At 32.2% G+C, this 14,039-nt stretch overlaps 1 protein-coding gene across 9 annotated transcripts in view; it reads left to right on the top strand.

Annotated features, from left to right (window-relative positions):
- The window catches only part of COL11A1 (collagen type XI alpha 1 chain), a 215,493-nt gene that overhangs the window by 81,331 nt on the left and 120,123 nt on the right, over window positions 1–14,039 (top strand). The window contains exons 7-16 of one of the 9 annotated variants that reach the window (XM_023258940.2): window positions 602–718; window positions 983–1,135; window positions 1,325–1,417; window positions 3,750–4,004; window positions 4,769–4,831; window positions 6,339–6,380; window positions 7,350–7,412; window positions 8,077–8,151; window positions 9,735–9,818; window positions 11,986–12,042. In XM_023258940.2, coding sequence (XP_023114708.1) covers window positions 602–718; window positions 983–1,135; window positions 1,325–1,417; window positions 3,750–4,004; window positions 4,769–4,831; window positions 6,339–6,380; window positions 7,350–7,412; window positions 8,077–8,151; window positions 9,735–9,818; window positions 11,986–12,042 — 1,002 coding nt within the window. The remainder of the gene's footprint in view (window positions 1–601; window positions 719–982; window positions 1,136–1,324; window positions 1,418–3,749; window positions 4,005–4,768; window positions 4,832–6,338; window positions 6,381–7,349; window positions 7,413–8,076; window positions 8,152–9,734; window positions 9,819–11,985; window positions 12,043–14,039) is intronic. The other 8 variants (XM_023258941.2, XM_023258942.2, XM_023258945.2 and 5 more) reach the window with 8 other exon arrangements.

The following is a 14,039-nucleotide window of genomic DNA, read 5'->3' as shown; positions in this document are numbered from 1 at the left end:
ATTAGAGATTTCTGAACAAATTTTAGATTTTATTTTTCATTATTCTAGTGTTCGGTTTAGACTTACCTTATGTTCCTTGCATTTCCTTTTCCTCCTCTCCACTCTCTGACTTCCAATTTAAATATCCTTTCATACTTGGAAAGACTATTCTCCATATTTAATATTTTAAGCATGTAGTTTAATGAAAAAAAAAGTACCCACTGGAAATACACTAAAAGTCTTTTAGAGGACCTTGTGTAACAATTTTTACAAATAAAAATTAACAAGAACATTTAACAACTGTGACCAAGTATATTACTGCTGTGTTCAAAATAAGTCATTGGCTACAAATTTTGAATATTAATTAAGTTTGGATTAATATTCACAATTTTTAGTTTCCTCACAATCCTAACCACTGTTCCGCTTAGAAAATCGGCTTTGTTGCTCTTATGTTATTATACTCTGTACACTGACAGTATAATACTTCTTGTAATATAAAATAACATTTAAATACTTGCCTCTTAACCTTTACCCTGTGTAAAAGTTAAGATGATTACCACTTTGTTATTAGTATTACCTGCAACTAACAAAATCGCCTGATATTTTTTCCTTTGCGAGGTAGTATGCACCTGAGGATATTCTGGAATATGACTATGAGTATGGGGAAGCAGAGTATAAAGAGGCTGAATTTGTAACAGAGACACCCACTGTAGCTGAGGAGACAATAGCACAAACTGAGGTAAAAACAAAGTAGCACCTGTGTATATGGTGTCCTAGTGTTTGTCATTCCGTGGTTTCTTATGTCCGCTGTTCCTCAAACTCATTGTAAGCCTTTCATCAACCTGATTTCTGTGACCCAATAACTGTGATTCTTATTTGACAGTAGCTGCCCCGAAGGAATGATGCTCATTTTGCTTTGCTTGTCCTTCCTTTCATCCATGCCCTGCATTTCCCTTTTCACTGTATTTATGTTTTCCATTCCATCTTTCACCACGTTTTACAGAAAAAGAAATCCAATTTCAAAAAGAAGACGAGGACAGTGGCCACTAACTCAAAGGAAAAGTCCAAAAAGTTTACACCCCCTAAATCTGAAAAATTTGCATCCAAGAAGAAGAAAAGTTATCAAGCAACAGCAAAAGCCAAACTAGGGGTAAAGGTAGCAAAGAAAAAGCAATCAAGATCTCTCCTAGATAAGCTGGAAGATCTCTGATGATGAGTCATTGTCCTAACCCAACTAGATAAATCCTCATTTGGCTAATACGATAACCCAGTTAAATCATGTTTTTCCTAAATTCGATATTACTTTACATTCTTAGAATTGTTTTTCTTTTGAATTTACCACTAGGCAAATATTGTTGATGATTTTCAAGAATACAACTATGGAACAGAGGAAAGTTACCAGACAGAAGCTCCTAGGCATGTATCTGGAACAAATGAGGTAAGCTCATTGACACTATTAAATCACAGCCCAGATTTTTTAAGCATGTAATATTTCTAAATATACTTCACTCTGGAAGAATATAACTTGCGAGAAGTTCCATCTTTTTATTCCTTTATTGAGGTAAGAGAAACAATAGCATTGGCTCACTGTTACTAAATTAGTCCATTCAGGTTTACATGACTCTTTGCTTCATGCAGACACAAATTGATTAAACTGGATTGGCTGCTATCATTCTCTTCATTGCTCCTGGGATTGAGCAAGCTTCTCAACATGTTGTGATGAAGGGTATTCACAACATGATTTTTCTGTGAGGAGGAGACTCCTCTAAAGAGAAAATTGTATCATGAAATGATACAATTAGAATTTATTTCATCTGACCAATAATCATGCATTTTTATGACAGAGAACTTCTTTTTTTAATAGTATTTATTTTTTTAAGTGTATTTATTTATTTTGAGAGAGAGAGAGAGCACAAACAGGGAATGAATGGACAGAGAGAGAGAGAGGGAGAGAGAGAATCCCAAGTAGGCTCTACACTGTCAGCACAGAGCAAGATGCGGGGCTCGATCTCACAAACCGTGAGATCATGACCAAGCTGAAATCCAGAGTTGGATGCTTACCTGACTAAGCCACCCAGGTACCCCGACAGCAAACTTCTTGAGAAAATTTAATCTTAGTGGATTTTAATAGCTATGTACATTTTCATACTTGTTAGGAGAATGATGTTAATTATTATTAAACACACTATTAAAATGATGTGTCTTAACCTTTTCATTCTTTTCTATGAAAATGTTTAAGCACATACAGGTGTAAAGGTAGCAATCTTTATTATGCATATATTATTTCATATTATCCATACATTCATAATATTCATATTATCCATAATATATTTATATTATTACTCATATTATTAAAATATTATTCATAATGTATTCATATTGTGCGTACATTCATAATATTTCATATTATGATATATTCATATCATGAGAAAATGAGTGTACAATTCAGTTTAAATTTGTGAAACACCTGTCATACTGGGTATGAAGAATACCTGAATAATTTAGCTGTGAGAAGATTTATATAACATTTGTGTCAGTGAAGCAAATAAACGCAGTAGTGCATGACATACAAACACATACTTCAGAAAAATAACATTTTAGGGGGAGAACAGATTTTAAGTTTCATCTGGTCCAAATTTATCGTTTTTCAGAAATGGATATCTTGATTCAAGATGCCTATTTATCTAACCAAATTTAACTAGCTTTTTAGTTCAGAGCTATGAACATAGCAATATTCAGTTTTTGGATAACATGCCTTCTCTATAGATAGTGTATCCTCTTTGGCTAAGAATACAAAAATATTATGGTTACTAAATATTTTATTTTGGTTAACAATTGCTAAATTAATCATTTAGCTGCATTTTTATTCACATGATTTTGTGTACTACTACTTATTTATTCAATGCTATTTTGTCATCTAGATTCACTATGTCTTGGAAATCAAGTAACTTAAAAAATCCAAAAATTAGCAAGATAAATTATTTCATTTGAACCTCATCAAGATCATTATATGGCTAAAAATTGCATGATAAATATGATTCAGATTTATGCTATTAATAAAGAATTACTTATGTGAAAAAGATAATTATACTAGGTCTATTTTTCTGTCTCTGAGGGAGTTTTATTGATATAAAATTCCCTTGTAAGTGCATATTCTCTACCCTTTATGAGATTGTGCAGTGATATATTCTATTTCATTTTTTGAATTTCGAGGCCTATAAGTTATATTTTATTTGCTTTAAAGAACTTTTTGGTGATATAATACTTCCTTATATACTATATACTCTAAAAATTGCTATGACAAATCTCAATATTGACATTAATATTTTATTTTTGTGATTGAGAGTCAAATTTACTTGGTTTTTCTGGTAGTAGTTATATTTCCTAATGATGATCTGTGAGATTTGAAAATTAAGCGAAGTTTTAACTGTGCATATTTCATTATTCAAATCTTAAACCATGAAGTAAATATAAAATTGACTAACAATTTTTTTTAATGGAGCTAGCAAATACACATGTTGAGTCCATGTGAATATTTGCAGTTTGTTGGGAAAAGTACTTTGAAAGCAATATTTCCTTGTACATACCAACGTACAAAAATATTGCTTTCAATGATACTGAAAGGCTATCTTTTTCAGCCTTCAGGCTTGCTTTAGTAGCTTTTAAATTGCTTCTCGTCACAATCCATCAAACTGTAATTGCAAATGCTTACCTTGCTTTACTAACAGTAAACTTCATGTTCTTCAACTCTTTGCAACTTAAATTAATAGCCAAATCCAGTTGAAGAAGTATTTACTGAAGAATATCTAACTGGAGAGGATTATGATTCCCAGAGGAAAAATTCCGAGGATACACTATATGAAAACAAAGGAATAGACGGCAGGGACTCTGACCTTCTGGTAGATGGAGATTTAGGCGAATATGATTTTTATGAATATAAAGAATATGAAGATAAACCAACAAGCCCCACTAATGAAGAATTTGGTCCAGGTGTTCCAGCAGAAACAGATATCACAGAAACAAGCGTAAGTCAGTATTACGCTCTGTGTCATTGTATGTCTTAATTTTGGAGTATTTTCACATTTATCTTGATGTCTTTTCAGGTTTAAAATACAAGTTGTGTTTTTATGTAAATTATGGATATTTATCACTACTAGGACACCTTGATAGATTCTTCCACATGGGAATCTACAGCAGTTGTATCTCTGCCTCCACTACCAGAGTCTTCATTTGAAAGTATAATCGTGAATAGAATTGTATCCGAATTGTATTATCATTGATAAGATTAAAATAGTCATTATTATTTGGGATAGTAAGTCTAATTTCTGAATTTTGGACTATTTTAATTTTTAATTTTTAAAAATATTTTCTGGTGATGTTCAGTAGAGGTACCATATTTATTATTATTATTTTTTTACCTTTGACCCCCTTCACCCATTTCTTCCACCCCTTACCTCCCACCTTTATTTTGTTAAATTCAAGTTGATGATACTTGCTGCTTAGTGCCTTGGAATGATAATTGAGGTCTACAGATGTCTTTAACTTTCTATAATATGTCTTTAAGAATCAATTGTTTAATCTCATTCAAGATTTGTATTAATGTTTATTATGCTTTCCTTTTTATATTTTCAGTATCTAAACTTTTAATAGGTTTCTATTTTTAAAACACGTTTTAATAGGTTGTTTTTAAATGCACTTAGATGATTAAATTTTCTTTAAAAAAACCCCAAAAAACCTTAAGTGGTCTTATTTACTTAAAGACAGGCTGCTTGAATTTTTCACTCAACAGATAAATGGCCACGGTGCATATGGAGAAAAAGGACAGAAAGGAGAACCAGCAGTAGTTGAACCTGTAAGTACTGTTGTGAATACATTATAAAGGTTGGTAGCAATGATTTAATTTATATTATGAGCCATCATCACCTTAAATTATTATATGTTTATATAAATTAGTATATAAATTATTACATATATTATACATGTTTATAATATATAGCATATATATTATAAAAACTCTGATGTCCAAATATTTAAAATTTGCCACAAAGAAGTGTTAGTGAGGTCATTTCTGGCAAGTAACACTTCAATCAGCCAAAAAATATAGATACATGAATTTTGGAATTTGAAAGTAACTGAAATTGTCTAGTCTAATTCTCTCATTTTACTCAACGAAGGAACCTGAGACCTAGAGAGTTTAAATAACTTTGCTGAGGTTCAAATGTTGGTGTTTGAGATATAACTAGACATTAGCTTTTCTAACTTCCTTCAATTTCTTTTACTTGGCATTATCAGAAATATATTATTTGACGTAGATACTTGTTTCATATCCAGATAACATCATGTAACAAATATGAAAATATTCTTTTTAAAATCCACTTCCTGTTCTTCCATTGAAGAAAAGGTGTAGTTCACTCCAAAAGTGATTTTAAAATTCATATTAATGTTCTCACTACTCAAGATATTGGTAAAAGGCAATCCTACTGGAAAGCAATTTTACTATTGTTGTCCCTAATCAGAAACTCAGGAAAACTGTTACATTAGAACTAAAGAAAATATGCTTAACTGTTTGCCTCAAGATCATGAAAATCCATTTCAGAAATTGCAAGGACATACACATTGAAAAACTGGGTAGAGAGAAAGTTAAAAGGTTAAAAAGATATGGCTCTAAGGAGATTAGTGGCTATCTACTGTATTACTCCAAAATCTGATAAATCATGCCATATATTCATCAAAGAATTTTCAAATATTTTTCAGAATGAATTTGCCCTTATTACAAAAAATTACAATCATGTTTTTAAGTGATAAAATAATTTCTGGAAGTAGAATCATAAACATTGTGGAATGAGTTTTTTTATCCTGAGATAGTACTCTATTCTCGTATCTATTTAGGAGCTTATCTCATGTTTATGCCCGATTCTTTTGCTTGGACTTTTTTCCCTTTTCCCTGAATGAAAGTGCTTAGATGCCACCTAACTTCCATTCTTTCATTCAAACAGTAAATAGTTATTAAATCCCGGCTTTGTGTCAGGCATTATTCTGGGTGCCAGGGAGAACTTGGTCAAACGTCTTTGTTTTGTCCTTCTTGGGAGAACTTAGCATATTTTCCTTTTAGTATTACTTTTCTGAATATTTATTCCTTTTCTGATTAGTTCATGGATTCTCTGAGGACAAGGGCTATGTTTTCTATCATTTTAAATTCTCTCTCTTCCCCATAGAAAACTGTTTATAATTGATTTTATATGGTAGAAATAGAGAATTTACTTTTTAAAATACAATGATGCACTTTGTTAGAGCTGCTTAGACGAAAGATTACAGGTTACATTTCCCTAGAAATGAATCTCTATCTTGTTTTATTATAGGGTATGCTTATTGAAGGACCACCAGGGCCTGCAGGACCTGCGGTATGTAAATGTGTTGAGATTATTTTCATCTTGATTTTTTAAATAATCAGATATAACATTTCTATTACATTATTGAATTTGTATATTTTATACTAATTTGAGTATTGAATTATAGAGGCAAACATTTTTTTCAGAGGGCCTGATGGCCTTAAATTGCTTTCTGATTTGGCTATCCAAATGTTATTCTTTTGAGAGCAGTGTAATTAAATTTTGTTTAATTTCTTTTGGAGGGGGCTTCAATATCTCTACATCCTCTAACCTCATTTTCAACTTTCTATTTGTAAGTTATGATAGTGAAAAAAAATTCTTGTTTCCATTAAAGAGGTAAAGATATATCTTAATAGATGGAGTTGAGAATTCTAAGTAGACAGTAGCAGCCTTATCTGTACTTCCAAATGGAGTGATTATCAGCTTCCATTGTCACTTCCTAGGAAGGCTCATGTTGCTCAGTGTGTCTTTATTCTCAGATAGTTGTACTGATCTGACAGAAATCTCTATCTTTTGTGGAATTAAATTCTTGTCATCTGAAATGAATATGTTATACTGATGCCTTTAAATACTTTTTATCCAGAAAATGTAAAAATGCCTCCAGGCTAAATGGTTTCTACATTTCAACTTTGTTATCACATTTTTGAGGTCTAATTGTCTGAATGTACCATTTATTCATTAAGAACTGGGAACCAACTTCTACTTCAGTGACTTTGTATTGGTGTGTTCTCCTTTCCTGTATTTCCTTGGAATATTTACCTGTACCCTGAGAGCAGCTTCATAGAGGAAGAGTTAAGCTAGCTACAGAGTGGTTCCTATGTATTGTCTTTTTATAGGAAGATAAATAGGGAAATTGATTGGAAGACCAGTGTATATTTATGAAATATAAAATGAGCTTTTCTTGGATTTTGGTAGGATGAATTTGCCTGAATGATAATGAGATCAGGAATCTGACTCAGATCACGGTTTGTTTCTCTATAGGGTCTAATGGGTCCCCCAGGTCTACAAGGCCCCACTGGACCCCCTGGTGACCCTGGAGAGAGGGTAAGTAAAGGGACTCTTTATAACAAAAGAATAAAACGTAAATGAAAATCATTAAAATGTATTCCACAAGTTAAACATGTTATCTTTCTCATGGGAGAGGAGGAAGTCTGTGAACTCAATGTGCAACATTTTGGTTAAATTTTCTAACTATAATTTTAGAAGTGAGGATAAAGAATGTGCACTTATCTACGTTATAATTAATAAGAAAACTTTTATTTTCAATAAATTGCAATGCTGAGATAAACTTGTTACATTAGATTCAGTTATTTAATCTGAATTGAAACCCGTTTTCCACAAACTGTGATGAGTATTTAGCTGGGTTCTGATAAACTGAGTTAATAAGCCTGAATTCTAATTTGAAGAGCATGTCCTGGATAACATGGTGGGATAGACCATTTGTGTTAAGTCTGTCCAAACTCTTCTTGTAAAGCCCCTTCCCTTTTTTTCCTCCAGCCTTGAATAGCCAATAACTTCGTGCATGATTAAAATCCTGTGAAAGTAGGGAAATGAAAAACAACCCTTTCTAGGTATACTTACTAAAAGGAGATTAACCAAAAAAGGAGGGACAAATGCAAATTAGTTAATGTAGACTAATGTTATTAAAGGTTATTCTGTTTCTAATAAATTTAATTTATTTATTAATTTTGCTGATTTACTTTCCTAGGGCCCCCCAGGACGTCCTGGCTTACCAGGGGCTGATGGTCTACCTGGTCCTCCTGGGACCATGTTAATGTTACCGGTATGTTTTCTTTTTTTAATGCTGTAAAGATGATTTAATATTTCATCATCTTATTGCTGAAAAGCATTGTTGAACTGTATTACAGAGCAATTAACTAAAAACCATTGTATGTGGTAGAGATATTTGAAATCGTGCAGCCTTTAGAAATTCTAGAAAATTTTATTAAAACAAAATTCTAGTAAACATCAATCTCTGTGTTAGAGCAAAGGTTTCATTATTTCATTAGGCTTTTTTTTTTTTTTTTTTTGAGAGAGAGAGGGCTCAAGTGTGTGAGGTGCAGAGAGAGAGGGAGAAAGAAAATCCCATGAGGGGTAGAGAAAGAGTGAGAGAGAGAGAGGAAGAGAAAGAGAAGTACAGGACTTAAGCTCACCAGAAGTGGGGCTCCAGCTAAGTCAGTGCGGGACTCGAACTCATGAACTGTGAGATCATGACCTGAGGCTGTCAGATGCTTAACCAACTGAGCCACCCAGGCGCCCTTCACTGTTTGATTAGACTTTGACAACAAAGCTTACAGGTTGCTCTTCGTATTTCCAGTCATGTGCTTTATCCTGAGTCGTATGATTAACATACATTTCATGTGATACTTAACATAATACTAATATGCTATTTATCACCATAGATACAATAGTTGATACTTTTAAAAGAAGATATATCTGTAGGGTCATTATTCTTTGCTCAAAAATTGTTTGACCATAAGATTGCTTTTTAAAATTGACCTTGTTCTCTGGGGGAAAAAGTGTGATTTATTTGTTTAAATGTAATAAAATTTCAAGTAATAATCATGTAGAGTAAGAAATTGACTCATGCTGCATTTGGAATTAAAATTAAGAAAGCTTTAGAATTTTAGAATTTTATGGAAGGATACAGGGAGGGTGAGTTTCTTATAATTATTTGAGAAACAGTAAACAAATGAGTATATCTCAAGGAAGGTTTCCTCCGTGTTCATACAGATTCTAGAAGTTTTGCTCAACAAAATAACAATTGATCTATAAACACCAATGAACTGATACACTTGGACTTTTTACAAATGAGTGAATAGAAATGGGTAGCATTTGTGCAGGTAAAATATATGGTGACTTATTCCAGATTTTTCAAAGATTATGGAATATAAAATTGGAAGTCTTGGGGCACCTGGGTGGTTCAGTCAGTTAAGCATCGACTTTGGCTCAGGTCATGATCTCAGGGTTGGTGTGTTCGACCCCGCATCAGGCTCTGTGCTGACAACTCAGAGCCTGGAGCCTGCTTCAGATTCTGTGTCTCCCTCTTTCTCTGCCCCTTCCCTGCACACACTCTGTGTCTCTCTCTCTCTCTCAAAAATAAATAAACATTAAAATGAATGAATGAATGAGTGAATGAATGAATGAAAATTGGAAGTCTCTTTTCTATAAATGGTAAAACATAGTCTAGGGAACTTGTGATATGGGCAGGAGAACCCCCCCCCCCCAAAATCTAGGTATCTTGATTCATAATAAAGTTATCTTGTACTTTTATAAAACCACACCATTTTCAGTAAGCAGTTTTTAATCTAGTAATTAAGGCACCTATTTGAAAATGGCTAATTTTGAGCTTCTTTATTTTCTTAGTTTCGTTATGGTGGCGATGGTTCCAAAGGACCAACCATCTCTGCTCAGGAAGCTCAGGCACAGGCGATTCTTCAGCAGGCTCGGGTAAGAAGGAATAAACATGTATTCCTATAAACTGATATATGTCAGATTGTGTGTGTATGCACATGTGTGCATGCTTGTGTGTGTGTGTGTGTGTGTGTGTGTGTGTGTGTGTGTGTGTGTGTGTGTCTGCACCTGGAGGATGCTACTATTATAAACAAAACACTTCTGAAAAGTGCATTGAATTTTAGCTATAAAAATTGCTAAGATTATATCTATTTTCCCAGTGGGAATATTTTCTTTAATTGAATACTAAAATTAAATGATTGACCCTGGCAGTATTGCCATATATAATTCTGACAATAACACACAAACAATAACACACATTTTTCTAAAATTTTTTCAGAGTACTGATGGATTTATACCTAGCACTTTTTCACATACAGTTTTTCTCTGCTAAGACAGAATTTGATGATTAAAAAAAAAGTAAGAGAAGAAGGTTTGAAATAATTTTTTCCTCCTAATCTTCTAAATTATTCAGGATATCCTGAACAAGCCAGCAAATTAAGTTTTTTAAGCATTATCATATAGGAAAGAATCCTTCAAATATGTATTTAAGTTCTAATTGTTATAATCTATAGTGTTTTCGCAAAATCCATTTAGTTTATAGATCCTTCATTAGCTGAAAGCTTCCACTGTCTCTATCTTATACAGATTTTATACATAAGGAAATCTTATCTTATACATGTCTTATACATAAGGAAATTTAAATAGTGGATGAGGAAAGAGTTGAAAGTCATATAATACTTTTATTTGTAGTAGGGGTTTTGGTTTTTTAAGGAAAAAGGAAATAAATGGCTCACATTTGGTATGGATACAATTACCCACTTTCTAAGTGCTATAAATCATTTCTGTGATAACTTTGTATAAATTTATGAATATATAAAATTTATCATTTGTGTATTTTATACACATATAGTTTTATTGTGTATGTGTATAAAATATCTGAAAACATAAGTGAAGGTTGCAATTCACTCTCATATTTATTTATATATTTACTAAGTCTATTAATCTGCAAAGATTCCATTATTTGATTACATCCTGTATAAAGACAGAAAACTTTAAGTGTTTTTGACCTTGGCGTAACACATCCCTAAAAATATTTAAAATAATTTGCTAATGATTCCTACAATTCATCTTATAATTTATATTACTTTCAACAACTTAAGGTAATTATTTGAGCTTAAATGTTTTATGAGGCCATTAAATTCCTCCTTTTATTAGTCCTTTTATCCTACTTGTAAATAGGTAGCAAGCATTATAATTCCAATTTTTCAGATACTTAATCTCAAGGATTAAGAAGTATATTGTCAAAAATCTCATGGTGAGTCAGTAGTGGAACCTTGGAGATCCTATGTTTTTATCTTGTGCACTTTTCTAATATGATTTTACATATTGTTTCTATTACAGTATTATTTTTGATATCTGTTTTGATAATCTAAATATTCATCTTTTGGAATCACTAATATTCAAAAATAGCTCACCATACTAATTTAACATCTATTAAATATTTATCCTTTGTACTCCACTTGTTCCAGCTTTTCAAATATGCTAATTTCACATTTCTAATATTCAGTATCAATAGTGCATGTGATCAATCTATCATGCCTATGATTATACAAAATGAATGTGTTTTTCTTGTAATGTTAAATTTGAGATTTGTTAAAAAGAAGTGTATGAGCATATTTTCTGATCAATTTTGCTTGCTATCTGGCTTTAATTGTCAATAGTTTTTCCTAAATATTGCTAGAAACTTTTTATTTCAAGCACCTCAAATTGTTCATCTCTAAAAGGATTTTCGATGATAATTGTGGCAACATGTTTAAGAGAAGTCTATATGTTATTGTGAAGTATGCTTCAGAGTAGAAAAATTACAGGATATTAGGTTTCTTGTACTGAAATCTATTTTAACTTTTATCATTGAATAAATCATAATAGTATATGGTACAAGATTGTATACAAGCTATAACAGTTGAGAGCAAATCTGATAGATCATTTGTTGTTCTAGAAGCTTGCAATTCTTCAGTTATCAGGCACTCTTTCTAGCATGTAGCTAATATACCTTTGTTTATTATCTGTTGCTTACAGGTAGCTTGTGCAAATGAATATTGTGGTTTGCTATTCTTGTCCAAAAAGGGCATCCATGAGTTTGATATACTTTATTTTCTAGATTGCTCTGAGAGGTCCGCCCGGCCCAATGGGTCTAACTGGAAGACCGGGTCCTGTGGTAGGTTACTCAATAAGATAATGTGTGTTTAAATTTACATAGTAGTATTTTCTTGTGCAACTTTGGCCAAGCATTGTTCATATTTCTAGCTGATAAAAATAGGATATGCATATCTACCTATGCTTGATTTTGTTCCTCTTTTTAAAGTCTGTTTCAATTTAGTCCTCAGTAAGTTTTGATAAAAAAAAAGTTTCAATGAAGAATTTTCAAATCAAATACATACAGTGAAAAAAACAATTGAGTCACATGTCTATTAATTTTTGAAGTATAATTATAATTTATTTGCATAACATTCCAAGTTATTAAAATTCAGTTTTACATTAAATTATTGAGACTTAATTTTATGTTAAATAGAATTTTCATTAAAAAAGAAAAAAAATTATTTGAAGTCAGTTAAATTATTCCATAATTTGGGAAGCAAGCAGGATACTTGGCTTAAACTTCAGTTTGCCTTCCACATTCCACAAAGTACTTCAGATATTAGAGAAATTAATTTGTCTTCTGGAGACTCTTGGAAAATGACAGTGTTTTATTTTTCCATACAAGCTTGCTAACAAGCTAATATTTTCCAAGTGGTTTTTAATATAAAAAATCTTCAAATATTTTGAAACCTTTACCAAATGTTGAGCAGTGTAGCAATTCACAAAAAACACAAAGGTTCTTTTCAAGTCATGTTTTTCCTTAAGGGAAAAGAAGACTGCATGAGTCAAACCTTGCTTCTGATTGATCTTACAATTAATTAAATAAATAATTTCTCTCTTAAATATTTATTTTTCTATATAAAGAGCTATTCCTCCTGTTCTTTCATATGATTTTATATGCTTTCAGTATGTTTTATTGAAATAATGGTATTTATAGAAATTATTACTATGAACATTAAAATCTTAACATGTGATTTACTTAGTAGACACAGCAAAATAATTTTACTCAAGTTTACATCAAGTGAATAGTCTTCTAATTATTTAGTTTGTTTTACTGATCTTATTAGGCTGATAAATAGTTTTCTTCATGTATTTTATTCAAAGGTTTGTTAATGTAGTTTACATAAACTATGGTAATCTTAATTCAGTCTTAAAATTTGTACATCTTACATATTTTGAAGGGGCATACACTCAATCATATGGGCTCATGTAGAACATTTGTTCTGGCAAAGTAATAAACATGGAAGATTCTATGTTACTTAACAAAGGAAGAAATGAAGTTAATACTTCATTGTTTGTTAGTGATAACTCAAATTTACGACTGAGGAAAGTCAGCAGTATGCAAATGTTTTGTAAATCTGAGGCAGAAGAATTATCTATATATTTTATTAAAAATAAAAGCTCCTGGGGGCGCCTGGGTGGCGCAGTCGGTTAAGCGTCCGACTTCAGCCAGGTCACGATCTCGCGGTCCGGGAGTTCGAGCCCCACATCAGGCTCTGGGCTGATGGCTCAGAGCCTGGAGCCTGTTTCCGATTCTGTGTCTCCCTCCCTCTCTGCCCCTCCCCCATTCATGCTCTGTCTCTCTCTGTCCCAAAAAATAAATAAAAATAAATAAATAAATAAAAATAAAAGCTTCTGGGGCCCTTAACTTGAGATTCTGATGATAAAGGTTCGGGGTTCAAAGTGGCAAACTGTATTTTTAATGAGTGCACCAGGCTGATTCTTATAGTCAAGCATGTTTGGGAAATACTGCCATATGTTACATAATTTAAACATATCAGTCAAGGATTTCTAAAACTGCATTTTCCAAAGGAATTTTCCTATGTATCATCCTGACAAGCATAAGCTCAGCAGATCTGTAGAGGGTCAGGGCAGAGATGAGCAGAAGCAGTGAAAGCATTTTCATTAACAGTTCCTGTTTTCACCACCCGTTTGAGGGTCAGCCATTCCCAGTTTGTTGGCAGAAAGGAAACATTGGCAACCATGTACACATTCTTAGTGTCAAACATTGGATACAAGACTAATTTTACTACCTAAGCCTTTGTTATGGAAAGTGTTAGCTTCCTTAAATATTAA

The sequence above is a fragment of the Felis catus genome, chromosome C1 (assembly GCF_018350175.1).
Source record: "Felis catus isolate Fca126 chromosome C1, F.catus_Fca126_mat1.0, whole genome shotgun sequence".
Classification (NCBI taxonomy): domain Eukaryota; kingdom Metazoa; phylum Chordata; class Mammalia; order Carnivora; family Felidae; genus Felis; species Felis catus.
The sequence above is the reverse complement of the archived record's forward strand: the minus strand, read 5'-3'. Positions and strand labels throughout refer to the sequence as shown.